Here is a 17,282-nt window from a genome sequence, read left to right on the forward strand (position 1 = left end):
AGTTTCTCGAATATGTCGCTGACGTGCATATATACATTACACATGGGCGAGAACCTAACACGCTTACCAATCAAACTTAAATTCGACTACTTACAATTTGTCATAATTGGCGCTACCATTTTCAAACAACGACGAAGGAATAATCTCGATGGAGTAGTTATCAGGATCTTTGATGAAAGCGATTCTCTTGATAGTCCCTTGATTGTATTTGACACCCCATTGAACCTTATCACCATATTCTTGCTCGATTTGCTGACAAAGTTTAGCAGGATCAGCACAGGAGACACATGTATGGCCGTACCCTTGAATTGCCCCATTGTCTGTCGAGTTACCGTTATGGTAGCTAAACCCGGGGTCACTTTCGGTGCCCCAATTGTGGGTGAGTTCAATGATACCTTGACGGCTAGCTTGAGCCAACTTGTTGTCTTCATGGCTCACATTATTATGTTTGTACCCAAGAAAGTACAACGTAAACTTTGCCTCCTCGAACGACTTTTTACTCAAAACTTCCATGCCAAGAACTTTCTCATAAAACTCGAGCGATTTTCTGGGATCCTTCACCCGAATCATAGTGTGATTGAAGCGGTAACTGGAATAGTTCGTCTCTCCGTCTTTTTTATCAATGCCGTTTTCAATCAACTCGATCCAGTAGCCATCGGGATCGAGAGCAAATGCAATGTTTTTCTGACGACCATCACTCAACTTCTTTTGGAATTTGACCTTGTTAGCCAAAAGTTTCAGTTCTGCGACTTCAATATTGTCAACGGATATGCAAATGTGACCAAAACCGCGATCTTTTTCACCATTTCCATTGTTCACCTTGAAATTGGGATCATTCTCAGTGCCATAATTGTGACACAATTCAAGAACACCTTCACGGTCTGCCCAATTCTTCCCACTTGTTACCTTAGTGTCGTAAGCCAACATGTAGATCGTGAATTTCATTGGGGGGAAGTCGAACTTCGTGAGCAACTTCATGCCAAAATTATCCTCGTAAAAAGGAATCAGCACTTTTGGATCCTTGATCCGCAAGCAGGTGTGGTTCATTTTGAAGGAATTGTCAAAAGCAGGCATGTTGGATATTGGTTCCCAATTGCGAGATCCTATATTTGCGTTGAGTGTAGGTCGATCCTGTATATAATCTGTGCTGTAAATCGTTAATTAACTAGAAACTCTCCATTGATACGGCGCAAACGAGGAAACTGCGCCTTGATGCTTGGAGCTAACTTAGCCTGAAGTATCGATTGTCCATCATATTGCTCACTAGACTCCTGCCTGCTCACTTGCAGACTAAAAAGATTGGGATTTGATGGGAGAACTTCAAAGCATGCAGGATTATCTCTAAAGTCAAGGTCAACAAGATTAGCTGCTGATGTGGCAAGTGCACTTGCTATGCTACTCCACTTCAATCGATTTTTCACCAATGATACCACTCGCATTCGAATCAATCCGTTCAAACTATCAATTCCCTCCAATTTGTTATCGTCTAGAAAGAGATTGACTAAATTTGGGAAATTGGTGGAAAAAGTCGATGGAAGTACTTTGAAATGACACTTCGTGATTGTCAACGTCCTAAGGTAGATTAATGGACTGTAATTCGTATGCCCGACTCCAGCCAAGATTAGTTTTTCCAAGATGGGAGTTTGATGTAGCGTTGTCTCAACAATCAGGTCGTGAACTTGATGTTGCAAAGAAAGTGAACGAACATGAGATGGAAATTTTGTATAGGCCAAGCTGTTGTGGTCCATCAAGGCCTTCTCCAACCTCTTACATTTGTTTATCACAATGCGCTCGAGGCGGTTGCTGCTCAAATTCAACTTTTTTAGGAATGGAATATCAATTTCCAAAGTTTCTAGCTTGTTGTCTTCCAAACACAATTGTCGAACTCGGGGGAAACGCCGCAACCCCAAAACCAGAGTGATTTTGTTATTCCCTAATATTAAAACCTCAAGTCGTGGAAGTATGAATTCACTCAAATCGAGGGTGCCTCCCAAATCATTATGAGAGCAGTCAAGATGATGCAACAGCCAACAATGCTGTAATCCGTCAAGGGAGGTAATTTTGTTGAACGCAAAGTTTGCAAAAGTTAATGTCGCCAGCAAATTCAACGGCACAATTGACAATTCATTAGTAGAGAGATTTAATCGCAGTATTCGAGTAAACTTTGCGAAGCTCTCTGATCGTATTTTGTTGTTTGCTGCGGATAACAAGATGATACCTTCATTCACATCGTTTAAAGATGTCAACTGATTATTGTCTATGGCCAATGATAAAAGATTTGGAAAAAGTTTTGGCATGTCCGCGATATCTGCAAGCCGATACAGACTAAGATCCACAGAAGTGGCACCACTTGTTTCAACTGAACTCGATAACCTTGTAGTGACATTCGTAATGTCCTTTCGAGGTGGTACACCAGCTTGAGTGATTCGATCGCTCTTGGCAGTTTTGAGCTGCGTTGATCTTTTTGATAAAATGGTGTCCTCGGTTCGATGAATTAGGTCAACTAGATGTAGTAGTTCTTTTTTGATACTACTCAACCTTTGGGCACTCCCAATTGACTCAGTCTCAAATGACTTTAGTTCCTTCCTCAAAGTTTGCAAAATATACTCATGATCTTGTACCTTCGTCATCAACTCCTTTACAAGTTGATTGACCTCGGTACATCCTTCCATTTGCACTTTTAGTTGATCAATTTGGCGGCAGAGCTTAACAAGATGTGAGGAGTTTAGCTGTGGAGCGAGTATTTTATCTTCTGGCCAACGCTTGTTTTCTGGATCCAATTTAGGCAGGTGTTCTGATTGTTGATCGAAGAAGGTTGATGATATTTTGTCAACAGCATTCCGAGGGTTACCATCCTTTGAAGTTCTTAAATCAGAATCGCTTGAGCTAATAAAGCTGAGTGCATCATGGGGTGGGGAGTCGTGTGAACCTGACAGCCATTGTTGTAAAGTCACAGGCTTCTCTAAACGAGGGCGGGCACTAGATCTTTGGTGTCCAGGTTTACCCATTAGATTCACGAAGGTTTAGTATGCCATGATGCATCATTTGATTCGAAAGGTTTTTATATCAATGTGTTTGCCACAAATATTGATTCAATACACATCCTGTAACCTCGGGGTGGGCTCGGTTTCATCAGGTGCCCCACCCCAGAATTTCTGCATAAGATTGATTACATAATCAAGGTAAATTGAACGAATCACTCCAAATGCAACGGTTTTATTAGGTGGACAATAGATGTTACTCTCAACCTTGATTAAAACACCAAAGGATTTACCGGGGGTTACAATCGCATGCAATCCGCGGAATACAACGGGCATTGTACGAAGACCGAGGACCATCAATGCGCCGCATTAACGGTGTTATACGTCTTACATATAAACGACGAGAACTTTTCTTTCGAACTGAGGGGACCTTAGGGCCGTTACAGATGTTTCACGCGACCATATCCCGGGTTTCCGCATCGATCATCCCTTTTGGGAGCAGAGTGAGATGCTTTTCAGTCACGTCAGCGGTGAGGTCGGCTCATCGGCACGAGTCCCGTAAGACACTTTTGTCGATCAATGAAAAGTACGCCAACAAGCAACCGATTCAAATGGTGACCGCCCATGATTTCTTAACGGGACGTATGTGTGAAAAGGCCGAAGTTGACGTCGTCTTAGTTGGCGACTCACTTTCCATGACGACCCTCGGGTACGACGACACCAATGAGCTCACCCTTGAGGAGTTCTTGTTCCATGTTCAACTGGTATCGCGGGGTAACAAATCCTCGTTTATTGTAGCCGACCTTCCATTCGGTACCTTTGAGCGGAATCTTGAACAGGCTATTGACTCGCTGGTTCGTATCATCAAGGAAGGCAAAGTTCAAGGCATCAAAATCGAGGGTGCTAGCCCCGATACCCTTACTACCATCGGTAAATTAGTTGATATTGGCATTCCCATCATTGGGCACGTGGGGTTATTACCGCAAAAGCACAATACCATTGGAGGGTTCAAATTACAAGGCACTCTGGTTGAAAGCGCTTTGAGAATCTATGAGGACTGCTTAGCTTTACAAAAGGCTGGCGTGTTTGGTATCGTTCTTGAATGTATACCCAATCAACTCGCAAAATACATCACCGAGCGGTTAGAAGTCCCCACCATCGGCATTGGTGCTGGTCCACATTGCCTGGGCCAAGTGTTGGTGATTGCAGACATGTTGGGAATGTGCGATGGCCACATTCCTAAATTTGTCAAAAAGTACAACAATTTCTTCGACCAAGGTGTCGAGAGCATAAAACAATATGGCAAGGACTTAACCGACAAAACATTTCCTGAGCCTGATGAACATGGCTATAAAATAAAGCGGGACGTGCTTGCTCAATTTAAGGAAGCGGCCGACAAAGTCAAATGAAGACATGACGTAGCCGCTTATTAGAGTTTTCGAGCGTCATGCTTTGAAAGTACACATCACATTGGTACATGGGGAAAGAAGCATAATAAACAAACGAAACGCAGTTTCGATCAACATAGATGATCACTCGTTGACACGGTCAGTATCATTGTATCGAGTCAGTAGATTGACGTGGATAGTTCTACATTAAGGTTAAGGAGCCCTGTATCGAATCTACAAGCCTAATACCGCGCACACTCGGATCAACAGCTTCCACGAGGCATCTTTATCTGCTTCGGTGCTATTCGAAAATCACTTCCGACGCCGAAGAGTTTGTACCTCGCCCTTTCAAGGTGAGAAGTGCCCTGGGAAATAAGGGTTCACCATTCAGCGAACGAGGTTCACGTTCGAGCCTGGGGCTCAACCTCCCTAGCCTGAGCAATAGCCGCCAACTGAACTCATCTCTGCCATCTGATGTGTCGAGCACCATCAGTGCTCGTTCGAGTACGCAAACCAGCGGGTTACTGAATGACATCACTCCCGGTTCCAACGATCACGGCACGGAGGCCCCTCAAGACAACAAGATTGTGGCTAATCATGACCCTGAGGTTTTGAGAGTGTTTGTAATCCGTCATGGGCAAACCGATGAGAACGTTCAAAAGATTTTACAAGGTCATTTGGATACCTCTCTCAACCAAACTGGAGTTGAACAAGCGCAAAAGGTCGCTATAGCACTTCGAGGCATCCCTTTCGAAAACTTCGTTAGTTCCGACCTCCAACGGTGTAAACAGACGCTCCAATACATTCAACTATTCCATCCAGATATCCCCACCCGATACTCAACGAACCTCCGTGAGCGTGACATGGGTGAGTGCCAGGGAATGTATCTTACGGATGCACTTGCCAAGTATGGTACCAACTTCCGTAATGTAGGTGAGGCAAAGGCTGATTTCATCGATCGAATTGAAAAAGAGTGGAACCACTTGATTCAGCACAACCCTTCTAGCCGTAATGTCGCGATTTGCACTCATGGTGGTGTGGTTACTGGCTTTTTGAATCATCTATACCAATGCGGATATGGCCTTCTGGACTTGTTGCGTGAAGAGAATTTGAAGGTGCCATTCAATACGCTGATTGCTGTTGTCGATATTAACAGAACACTGGAGAAAGGAGTGATTCAAACTTTCGGTAATACTGACCACCTTGGAGCGCAGTTTGAAGTCAAGGAGCAATTACTCCGGTAAGTTTTGAATACAAACATAGAGGTACATAGGTAGGCATTCACAATGATCATGTTGTCGCCGCCAACTACAGCCATGCTGCCGACACCCACATGCGGCTCACACAAAAAATCTGCATATAACACTCACAGTGACGTAATTTCAGGCGTTCATCCAGCAACGCACCGAACTAGTTTCAGTTAACTTGCACAAGTCACCGTTTCCTCCTGATGTCAGTACCCAAAGACCCTCAGAATCCCGGTCCGTTCCCCGTACAACACGGTTACGCGGACATTGAGGTATTTACTGCGACTTACAATGACCCTCCGAACCCTATCAAGTATCAGGGCGGGAGCAATCTGCTGAGCCACCACAGTCACCCCCATCTTCGCAAGTTGGCTGGTAAATTGAAAGACCTTGCCCTTAGTTGACCTATGTATTGCTATCGAAATTATAATTTACCTTTCAATGTAAGACTATGCACGAGCTCGACTACCTCGGCTGCCATTCCATAAGATCCTTGGTACCCTCCGCCTCCGGCACCATAATTGTGGATTAGCCATGGTCGATCGGCGTCGATTTCAATACGAGCACCACCCTCTCTGAATGGCCGGAATCCAACATTAACACGAACGATATCGATTTCCTTTGGATTATTCTGGTAAGCGGGATCGATCAATTCGGGAACGTATTTGATGGCTCGTTCGATAATACGTTGAGTTAATGCCTTGTCTTCTTCCTTATTCAAAGATTGTTGGAAGCACCCTCCAATTATGCACCCACCTTCCTTACGCGGCATCAAATACAACATCTCATCTTTGGTGCCCTGAAAACCCTCGACTTCAACCTCCGCCTTGGCACAGTTACGAACATGAAGTACCTGACCACGGATGGTATAGTTTCGATTGGGGTCATTAAGGTCACTAAGATCCTTAACTAAGAGGCCAGCACAATTAATGACAATGTCCGCTTCTCCATTTGGGTGCAACTGTTTTACTTTAGCGAGGGTGGCTACTTTTGGTATCCGCCGGATCTGGTTCCCAAGCTCCAAATTTCTTTGAAGAAGATAATTGAGATATATGGGTGTAGTAATAACGACACCTTTAAAAGAGAACCCAGCAACTATACCGTCGGTAAGCTGATCCTTCGACAACTCAGTAAAGTCATCCACAACACCATTGAACCAAGGCACTGAAAACGAGCCTTTATCAAAATGCTCGGTGATCAATAACAGGTTTTTAATCGTCCAAACTCCCGAGCGAGGTTCGTTGGCAGCGAGATCGAGAAACTTGCGATATCCAATCTTGTCTAGTTTCTGCAAACGAGTGTCATTGGGGCCAGCAAACGAATGCCAGTTTGCCCCTGCAAATGGCAGTGTATAGTCGGGATTTAAGTCACCGGGGAGATGAGCCCCTACCACGACAATATCATGGCTGGGATTATCACGTTTGAGCTCAAGTGCTGTGGTGAGTCCCACGACACCTGCACCCAACACAATTATTTTTGACATTGTCGTTCTCTGGTTGGTGCAACACAAAATTCCCAACTTAAGAGGCAGTGCGACGAAGCCAGCCACACGCCGGTGCGCCGACGCGGCGCTTCAGACACCATTTCTTGTAGCCGACTACGCATTGTCGATCCTCAATAGGATTGTTTGTGTTAGGTCGTCTAGCAAGCAATTAGTCGCGATTGACCCGCCTCTAGTCTGGCGATCCCAGGGCCCACCCGAATTCAATACTTGTTGTGCCGAAAGCCCCTCTTAAAAGAAACCCATGACCAAACCGTCTACCCTTGAAGAACGGAACAAATAACATGAATATCTAGAAGCAAGGGTAGGGTTATCAAAATTGGTCAATACGGTTTTCAGCCAGCCTTCAATTGCGAAGATACTGCTCTCTTGGTGTCTGCTATTGTTTTGCAGGGTCCGACACTTCGAGGCTTTTCACTATAGTTAGACCGAATTAACCGTCGTTTAAACAACGTTTAGTATAGCTGAAACAATCATGAAAGAATGTGTCAATTTGAAAGGGTTCACTCTGCGTCACCAATTTGATACACGTCTCCATGACTCGACCGCGCTAAACGTCAACTTCATTTATGGATGACGTGCCGTAATAGTTGTTCTACGCTAATCTGAAAATTTAAGAAGCCTAGTTCAATATCATACTGATATGTCCATTGCCGTAATCGCTAGAGGATCCGGTAGCAACTGTGAAAAAATATTTTGTCACCGTGATTGTTACTCATGCATAATCTTGTTTATTTTTTAGATTCATGCAGAAGGGCTGGTCAATGAGGTGCAAAACGTTCAGAGTAACCAGCTACAACGCGTTAACGTCCAGGGTCCCGCTAAATTTTGTATGAAATAGTCTACAAGTCACTACTGGACTCATGCATGTGCACTTATGCGCATCTAAAACTACCAGCCCCGGACCCTGATCGCCGTTAACATAAAGTTCGCTACTCCTCTCATGATTTGGCCTACTTTCAACCACTGTACTACCGATGATATTCAAAAGTTTTGGTGTGGCGTTGGTCGTTGCTCTGGCAATTGCGTCAGAAGTTCACACCGTCACCCATACCAATTACATCTATCCTCCTGGGTTCAAAGAACAAATCGATGCCATCATGAAGAACAACCCTTCAAATGAAACCGCCGGGATCCAGGTGAAGTTCGTGTACGAGGACACCCGAACTATGCACGACCTGGCCACCTCCACCACACCCGCTGAACCAACATATGCTGAACCAAATACATACGTGCCTCCTTACGGATCTCCACAGCTGCAGGCATTTGAACCTACCCCAGAACTTCCCTCGACGACTCAAGCTCCTTGGTGGCAGAATTGGAACTGGTTTGCTTCTCTGTCGGGATCTACGCCAGTCGCACCGTTGCCAACTTTGTCAACGGTTGAACCCGTCTACAGCCCTTCGCAGGAACCGACAACGGGGGTCCCTAATCCTTCTGATGTGGATTCTCCCACACTGAAAACCGTCGCAGACTTCAAGTTTGAAACCGTTTCAACTTCTTTGCCTCCTGAAATACTGTCTAATGCACCGCTACCTTCTACAATCATTGAGACTGACACCAAAACGCAAGTGAATGGGCACACTGAGTATTCTACGACCACAACCACTGCTCCGATTCAACTGAAGTTCACCGAGAAGGTGAAGGAGTCATCGCAACTGGTTGTTACCGAATCTCTGCAACCTGCACCGGTAACTCAACGGAAGAAAGTGACTACTACTAAGGACGAAACAGCGACTGAAGTTGTTACCAAGACTACACGCCCCGTTACCTACGTTACGTCACAGAAGGTCACTGTTCGTACCAAAGCAGACGTGGTGCTGGTGGAGACCGTTACTAATGATGGCGTGGTGTCCACCTTCGAGCTGACTGTCGCTGAAACCGTTATGGCAACTAACTGGATCACCTACACCACCACGGCAACTGAGGGAATCGAGATGACGACCGAAAACGTGATCACTTCGACGAAGGACGCTAAGACTATCAACGAGACTTCGACAATCACCCAAAATCGGATCTCTACAGCTCCGCCTAAGACATCTTACCAGACTCACCTGATAATATTTACCACTGCTGTTACTACGACGTCAACATTGTTCTCGGCCACTACCGTTCCAACCACGACTTATGTCGAGCCTTCGGAGACTCATGTCATCACGGTCACGCAAGAAAATCCGTTAGTGACTCAGCCTGTGGTTACCTCTACCATTGACAAAACCATTGCCACTGATACCTTCACGAAGAACGTTACTGTTACCCAAGCAAGCCAGGTATTATCTTTGACTACAAAGGGCTCTAACACTACTAAGCTGACTACTACGGAATACCAAAATACAACACTTACCTTGGGTTCGACCACCTTGAGCACCCGTGTGGCCATTCTCAATGCGACTGACGCGCTGTCTGCTTATGAAACGACGTTGCCTGTGATCGATAGCTCCAGGGTCGGAAATGATCTGAACGTGTTGTCTGAGCCGTCAGAGACACCTCACTTCGTGACCACTCTGATTCCCGTCAATATTACTGTCTCGAGGTATTCCAATGAGTCTGATCTGGCTACTTCCATTTCAACATCATATAGCTTGACGACTTCGTTGGTGCAAGTGGAGTCCCTGGAGGAGCTGTCTGCAAGCATTCTGATTGCTGGTGAACCGTCTCTGTCTACCAGTGAGCTGTCGTCAACTGTCATTGCTCAACACTCTTCGTTGGTACTGCTGTCTTTAAGCCTGTCACTGCTGCAGCTCATATCGACTTCACCAAGCGAAAGCGCCAATTCCCCGGTAAATAACGGTTACTCGGGTGATTTATTTGCAGCTGCCATCGACACCGCCGACCCCCCTAGCGTGTTTTTCAGAGACGAGCTTCCTCTTGGTGTGCCTGTGGGTGTTGACAATGGTGATGCCCCATTCCAAACCAATAAGTTCTATTCCAATTTGTTTTTGGGACAACAAACTGACATGGTGTTTTCGTGGCCGTACGGCTTGTTTTGGCGGAAGACTGACTACTACGGGTTTGGCATTCAACACAATGACCCTCTGAAGCAGGTGTTCGGAACTGGTAACAGCAATAATGCAGACACCCCTCTGTACTTTTATAACCCGACGCAACAAGGTGAGCTTCTTTTCGCGGCTACTTCATTCAGCGAGAACAAAAACAACATGAGGGTGAAGAATCAGCGGATGATGTCTGTAACGGTTGAATTGGCTGCTGATGCTGCGGACGAGACAAACTTCATTGAGATCCCTGTGGTTCAGGGTATGGGTTTTGTCACCGCTATCTACCATGGTCTGTTAACTGCGTTGGTTAACTCAGTCATTGGCGTTGAAACCTTCACCAGGGAAACTTCAGACGTCTTACCGAACAACGTCCAAAAGTACCGTGCTCTGTTGTTTACTGGTGTTGATTGGTTGATTTACGTCACCTTGCCCAATGGTGTCTCCGACTTTGAGTTGACGGCTCTGGACCCCTATAACCTCAAGGCTCTGGGCCTGGTTGATGGCTTGATCATCCAAATTGCCAAAGCTCCTACCGACTCAGGCTCGAAGCGCGATGGTACAAAGGCTGATGCTTACTTCGATCAAGCTGCAGGAATGTACGTGGATGGTTGTGATCTTGGTGGGTCTGTTAACGGCGCCTCAGCTACCTACTCCTTTGACTACTCCGTTAAGGGTGAATCGCAGCTGCAAGCTCCTCTCGTGTTTGTGTTGCCCCATCACGTTGCCTCGCTTCTGGGTGAAACGAGAAACTACGTCACCAGCTTGCAGTTAGCTCTGAGCACTAAAGGCATGATGACCGGTTTCTTGACTCCTCAAATCATAATGCTGGAGTCGCTCAATAGCGAGCTTGGGTTTTTGCCACAAGTTCAAGGTCAATTGACTTACAGCCCTGACCAATTGCTGCTTTTGGCCTCGGTTGCTAACGAAGAAATTGCTGCGGATATTCCTGGTACCGTTCAAGGTATGGGTTCCAACTACTTTTCGGGTAAGGTCTTGGACAAGTATGCGTACATTTTGTTGGTAATTTCCGATGTTTTGAAGGACGATGATGTTGCAAAAGCTACTCTTGAACAAGTCAAGAAAGCGTTCGATCAGTTCCTCAACAACAAGCAAACCTACCCTTTGATGTATGACACTCGGTACAAGGGAGTTACCTCATCTTCTGCCCAGGAAGGTGACACTGGTGCAGACTTTGGCTCCTCGTACTACAACGACCACCACTTCCACTATGGTTACTTTGTGCACGCTGCTGCTATCGTTGGTTACATCGACAAGAAGTACGGAGGGTCCTGGGCTGATGACAATAAGGAATGGGTTAACTCATTAATCAGAGATGTGGCCAACCCACTGGACTCTGATACATTCTACCCACAATTCCGGTCGTTTGACTGGTTTTCGGGTCATTCGTGGGCTGCTGGCTTGTTCGCTTCCGGCGATGGGAAGAATCAAGAATCTTCATCTGAAGATTACAACTTTTCCTACGGCATGAAACTTTGGGGTCAAGTGATTGGCGATGGTGCTATGGAAGCTCGGGGAGATTTGATGCTCGCCGTTACGAAGCGGTCGATGAACGATTACATCTACTTTTCCGATGGCAATGACATTGTTCCTACGGAATACCAACCTAACCGGGTGGCAGGTATTATTTTCGAAAACAAAATGGCGTACACCACATTTTTCGGTGCCCCTGATAAGAATCCCGAATACGTTCATGGGATTCACATGATCCCTTTGACTCCAGTGTCGCTGATGATCAGGGGATCCACTTTCGTTGAACAGGAGTGGGATAGCCAAATTTCGACGTTCCTCGACAATGTTGATCTGGGCTGGACGGGTATTTTGCGCCTCAACCAAGCGCTCTTCGATCCCAAGTCTGCTTATGAGTTTTTCTCCGACTCCAATTGGAATCCAAACCACTTGGATAATGGTATGTCTCGCACTTGGTCGTTGGCATTATCGGCAGGGCTTGCCAACGCCGCATGATTTGATGATTTTTATAATATAATGGGTAATGAATAGAACGAACTTTGATAATTCCACATATATCAAACGCTATGCCTGGTTGTGGGGCTAAGGTTGTTATCTTTTTTTTTTTTTTGTCGCGCTCCTCCGAAAGCCCACGTATGTTTTCCTTTGCAAAGAAGCTCGTGGATCGGTTTGAAGGTGGAAGCCCTCAGGATTCTCTCAATGGTGACTCATACTTCAAAAATTGTCTTCAATTCAACAATCGTGGATACGGATTGAGGGTTGTGAAAGTTGCGCCTCACTCAGCTGCTCATCAAGCAGGACTTGAACTGTGGTTTGATTACATTGTCAAAATAAACAACCACGAATTACCTATGACAAACCCTTATGTTTCAAATGTCCAATATCTGATAAATGAAGATGGGTCTATTAACTACGGAGGTCAGGTTACATCAGAACAAGCAGGCGCGGTGAATTTTGATATCATTAATCAAGAGATTGCCACATTGGCTGCGCGAAATCAACCTTTAGTGTTGGACGTGTGGAATGCAAAAGGAGGCTTGATTCGTCAAGTATCTCTTCCTTTAGAATCATCGGGCATGTCTTCGACCGGTGTTACTTTGCAATCTCAACACTTGAACACAGCCACATATGTTTGGCGTATTCTCGCCACTCATCAAGGCTCTCCTGCATTCCACAGTGGTATGGTTCCTTTTCTGGATTACATAATTGGATGTGATTCTACCTATAATGATGACGTTAATGGTAAAGGATTACTTACTGCAGGAGGCGAGGCACTCTTGTCTCGTACGGTCTCCAATTATTACAACTATCATTTTCTGCGAACACTGAACGACAACATCCCAATCACTTTTTACGTTTACAATCATGACTACGACATTTTGCGACCGGTGACGGTGAATTTGAACCGCTCATGGGGTCACGGTCACAATCGTGGGATTCTTGGTTGCGATGTTGGTTATGGATTGTTGCATAGACTTCCAGAAGTTGTCGGCAAATTCAAAGCTGAATCAATAGTTGATGACGTTTTGTTCGATTCGAAACAAAGTCTAGAGTATCAACCGAATGATGGCTCAACCTTCATGTCTCCACCTCCACCTACATCGGAGAAAACTTCCACTTATCTGACTGCGCCACCACCATTAGGGGCACCCCACGTTGACCAAAGTGGTTCTTCCTCATTTGTACCTCCTCCTCCGTCAGCTCGGAAGAAAACGAGGCACACTGTGGCATCGAAGGCCCTGGACATCGATAGTTATATGGATGAGGAGACAGAGAAGTCTCTGAAGTTAGATGGGCATCCTACGACAGTCGATGACGCGAAAGTCATCCCTCCTCCGCCAAAGGCGTAGAGAAATGATAAGGTTTTGTTTACTTGCCTTTTTGCTGCATCAATTAACTGATTCTGTTGCAGTTAAAACATTCAACAGTAGTAAATGTATGTGAGCTATGCCTTCAATAAAATTTCAATCAGTACAACATTAGATTTAGTATTAAGTTACATATTAGATCCTTGATAGTCCATACCGAGGGAGTTTTCAGTATTGCTTCATTTGCCTCAAGGCGCATCGTTTTGCGCCATATACAATTGCTTCTTTAAAGACACTACTTGATCTTTCAATGAGTCCCGCTCTTGTCCCAAAATAAAAAGGTCGGCTTCCAAATCTTTAATCTTCAAATTTGCATGAGTGTTTCGTGTAACATCTTCGTCGTCCAGGTCCTCAGCAATTGGCGCAACCAGTGGTAATCCTTCGGCGGCTCCCGGTCCACCTGGGGTACCCATAGGTGTCGCGCTACGCAGCAGAGTGCGTCTGCTTGCAGTTTTAAACATTCTGAGTTCATTGTTCTCCTTCATCAACTTGTCAAGCATCAGCTTCTGGCTCTGGACCTCTTCTTGACTCAATTTGAGTGCCTTGGACGTATGGTTCACCAGCGACAATGCATCACGATACTTCTCTTCGAAAGAGCGAAGACCATTCAGCCTTTCCTCAACAAGTGCTTTGAGCTCGTTAATTTCTCGAGATGCCATTTCATCATTTTGTTTAGACACCGCCATCAATTCATCCAATTGAGATTGAAGTTGTGTCAAGTGCAAGTTGTCGACGGCGGGTGTCGGTTCGAGTGCTCTCTGTTTAATATCAGCCAGGTGATTTGTCCAAACCTCAACCATGTTTCTCATTTCCGCAGCAAGGCTTCTCGGGTTTGTAGCACTCACCGACGCATCATCGATTTCACGTGTGCCATCTACGTCGTCGGCAGGATAAATCTGGCGATAAGTGGCAAAATCTCTCTCAAGATTGGCGTGTTTAGTTTTCATTTCATCAAGTTCCGCCAAGAGCTTATTTTGGTCAAACAACAGTTGACTCAATTGAGCCAATTGCCGCTCCTGAGTTTCGATGACCTGTTGAAACTTAGATAAGTCACTCACGTGGTTTTGCATAAATGGCTCATATTCCTCGACTTGACGCGCTAACCTAGTCTTGTCAGCATCCAACTGAGCGACTTTTTGACGATATTCCATACGTTCCAATTTGAGTCTACCAACTTCAGTGATCAGGGAACGGTCACCACCAGGGGAATCGTTGAGATCACGCGAGGTGATATCCAAATCAGTTGGGCCGACTTGCAATTTGAGATGATCGATGACCTCCTTTTGTTCAGCGATTTGCAGACGAAGCTGAGCCACTTCGGCGTCCAGGGCAGACGGTGCGCTGACTCCTGGAAGAGATCCAGGAATGGGGGGCGCATGCTCAGCGGTACGCTGTTGGCCAGTCTCACGCAACTCTTTGTTCTCATTTTCCAACTCAGAAATACGTTGGGTAGCCTGTTGCATTTGCACTTTCGTGTTTGACCGCAAGTGGTTAAGTTGAGCCAGCAAGTCGGCTACCAACGCCTTGAGTTTTCCACCATCATTGGTTATAGTTCTGTTGAGAGCATTATTTTGATTGGCGATGTGGTCATCATCGCGCGAATCCGGTACTCTCAACGGAGCGGTGTCGTCAATGCCATCTGCAATGGCTGGGGACTTGACAGAAGCTGATTTGTGCTCAACTGACTGGTGACTGGGTAAATTCTTAGAATTAGACGACTCGTTGAATCCAGAGGAGTAAGAGTCCAGCGGTGGTGGAATCTTTGGAACCGAGTAATCTTGATTTGGAAGGTCATTGGAGAAATCAGATTTACCGCTAGTATCACCGACGGCACCAGTTGAATTAGCAGCTCCAGGAAATCCACTAACTTCCTTGGATCCAAAGCCACCTTCACCATTTGTCGCGTACCCCAATCCATCGGGTTTACCTGGATCAAGACTGCGGCGGTTTCTCAATTTCAAAGATTCATCCACCGATGAGGCACTAACAGTATTGGGAATCGGGGGCACATGAGAATGAGTGGACACGGGTTTCACCATAGGCAGTGCTTCAGCCAGAGCAAAGTCTTCAGGGCCTGCGGAGTACAGCTTGGCATGGTTTGCATACCCTTGAGTATCGTCATTGGAAGGACCAAAGGATTCATTGCCTGCCAATTCATCAGTAATTGGAGGTGCAATTGGAGATCCAAGAGCGTCTGCATGAGGGGCGGTACCCCTTGGGTCTATGATGTCTCGAGAGTGAGGGGCGATGTCTCGAGCATACAGCTTGGGTTCCTTCGGCGAGGTTACTGGTACAATCGAGCCCACGTTAGGTGAGTGTATGGGTGCAGCATCATCAACCGGTGACTCGTTTGCTTCGGTAACGTCACCAAGCCCGTCGTTACCATAGAAATGGTCCACAAAGTCCACATCCAATTCAAATAACATGGTACCAACCTCATTACCGGTAATCGTGTCGTACACATCAAAGTCATGTGGATCTTCGTTAACGTAATCATTCTTATCGCCACCCATAACAACCAACTTATGGTAGCGAGGGACGTAAGTCATCAGATGACCGCAACGAGGACCGGGTCCAGCAACTTCGCCGGCGGTGTTCACTCGTTGCCACGAAAAGTTGGTCAAGTCAAGAACATACATCAGGGAGTATATGATACCACTGAAGTCGTTACCACCATATATGAACAAACGGTCACCCACAACGCAAGCCGAATGTTCGTTGGTGGGAGGAGGATTTCTGCCAGTAGTAGGGACCTGCATCCACTTGTTGATACTAGGGTCATAGCACCACAAATCATTCAGAACCTTTTCATTATTGTACACGCCTCCAAAAACGTAGAGCTTATTTTTGTAGACCAGCATTGAGTGATTTGTCAAAGGCGGAGGTTTGAAGTTGTTTTGCGGCTCTACCAACTCCCATTTTGCCTTTGGCAGTTTGAAGGTGTTGAGCTCAAAGAAGTAAAGATCGTCGTAAACCAGATTTTCCAATTGACCGCCGAATAAGTAGAGTCGCAGCAGCAGATTTGTAAGCAGAACAACAGCAAGGGTATGACCATAGCGTCCGTTCGGCTTATTGAGAATATGACCGGGCACCGTGTACTTATTATTGTTGATGTTGAACAAATAAAAGTTGTTATCAGGGAATCCGGCATCGTCAGTGTCGACAGTGTCACCACCATAGACTATAAAAGCGTTCCCACAAAGCACTGAAGCATGTCCCACCCGAGCTGGAGGAGTTTGCATCAGGGCAACTTCGATGGGGGAGGCCTCGTAACCAACAATTTCGTGGTGGCTCACGTGAGGTACGATTTTCCATGTATCACCAAACACCAGACCCTCCTTCAAGCCGCCCATCAAAAAGACTTCATTCTTGTCGCTAGTGACTGCACTAGCGGCATGGCGATAACGGGGGAAAGGCAGATTCATCAATTTGAACCTTTTCCAAGGAGTGGTGACCCCGGCAGGCAATGGCTTCAAGCTTCGAGAGTGTTGCCGAGAATGACCCGACAGAAATTTAGCGTTGTGAGGATGAAGGTCCAGCATTACACTTGGAGGGCCACCGACAGACCCTGCCACCAGAGTCTGATCCAGGGTGACGGTGCCAGCGGTTGTGCCAGGCACGTAGCCCTGCGGTGACTGGCCAACACTGTGTCGTCCATTGCCTCCATAGGCATAGTCTTCGGTCATCACCAGAGGCATTGTCAGCAGTGAGCTCGTGGTGTCGTCACGCTTGGATTTCTTGCCCAACTTAAACCGGGCCATAACTGCTGAACGGATTTGCAAGGAGGGCTGCCGGTGAGAAAAAAAGTTTGGC

At 46.1% G+C, this 17,282-nt stretch overlaps 7 protein-coding genes across 7 annotated transcripts; 3 read left to right on the plus strand and 4 right to left on the minus strand. All coding sequences in view use genetic code 12, as the record gives it.

Annotated features, from left to right (window-relative positions):
- Window positions 1-90: 90 nt before the first annotated feature.
- GLO1 (lactoylglutathione lyase) lies at window positions 91-1,074 on the minus strand (the record flags this gene model as incomplete). Its single annotated transcript, XM_034155092.1, has 1 exon — window positions 91-1,074. One exon carries the CDS (start codon window positions 1,072-1,074, stop codon window positions 91-93), a length of 984 nt encoding a protein of 327 aa, XP_034012856.1.
- An 83-nt stretch (window positions 1,075-1,157) lies between these two features.
- On the minus strand, window positions 1,158-3,008 carry DIURU_002441 (leucine-rich repeat domain-containing protein; the record flags this gene model as incomplete). Its single annotated transcript, XM_034155093.1, has 1 exon — window positions 1,158-3,008. The coding sequence occupies one exon, from the start codon at window positions 3,006-3,008 to the stop codon at window positions 1,158-1,160; it is 1,851 nt and encodes a 616-aa protein (XP_034012857.1).
- A 584-nt stretch (window positions 3,009-3,592) lies between these two features.
- On the plus strand, window positions 3,593-5,613 carry DIURU_002442 (uncharacterized protein; the record flags this gene model as incomplete). Its single annotated transcript, XM_034155094.1, has 2 exons — window positions 3,593-4,348; window positions 4,747-5,613. 2 exons carry the CDS (start codon window positions 3,593-3,595, stop codon window positions 5,611-5,613), a joined length of 1,623 nt encoding a protein of 540 aa, XP_034012858.1.
- A 427-nt stretch (window positions 5,614-6,040) lies between these two features.
- Window positions 6,041-7,099, minus strand: DAO1 (Dao1p; the record flags this gene model as incomplete). Its single annotated transcript, XM_034155095.1, has 1 exon — window positions 6,041-7,099. The coding sequence occupies one exon, from the start codon at window positions 7,097-7,099 to the stop codon at window positions 6,041-6,043; it is 1,059 nt and encodes a 352-aa protein (XP_034012859.1).
- Window positions 7,100-8,094: 995 nt separating this feature from the next.
- ENG1 (endo-1,3(4)-beta-glucanase) lies at window positions 8,095-12,096 on the plus strand (the record flags this gene model as incomplete). The annotated part of the gene is made up of 1 exon (XM_034155096.1): window positions 8,095-12,096. The coding sequence occupies one exon, from the start codon at window positions 8,095-8,097 to the stop codon at window positions 12,094-12,096; it is 4,002 nt and encodes a 1,333-aa protein (XP_034012860.1).
- Window positions 12,097-12,236: 140 nt separating this feature from the next.
- On the plus strand, window positions 12,237-13,451 carry DIURU_002445 (uncharacterized protein; the record flags this gene model as incomplete). Its single annotated transcript, XM_034155097.1, has 1 exon — window positions 12,237-13,451. One exon carries the CDS (start codon window positions 12,237-12,239, stop codon window positions 13,449-13,451), a length of 1,215 nt encoding a protein of 404 aa, XP_034012861.1.
- Window positions 13,452-13,657: 206 nt separating this feature from the next.
- KEL1 (Kel1p) lies at window positions 13,658-17,230 on the minus strand (the record flags this gene model as incomplete). The annotated part of the gene is made up of 1 exon (XM_034155098.1): window positions 13,658-17,230. The coding sequence occupies one exon, from the start codon at window positions 17,228-17,230 to the stop codon at window positions 13,658-13,660; it is 3,573 nt and encodes a 1,190-aa protein (XP_034012862.1).
- Window positions 17,231-17,282: the final 52 nt, after the last annotated feature.

The sequence above is a fragment of the Diutina rugosa genome (assembly GCF_008704595.1).
Source record: "Diutina rugosa strain CBS 613 chromosome Unknown scaffold10_size284702, whole genome shotgun sequence".
NCBI classification, from domain to species: domain Eukaryota; kingdom Fungi; phylum Ascomycota; class Pichiomycetes; order Serinales; family Debaryomycetaceae; genus Diutina; species Diutina rugosa.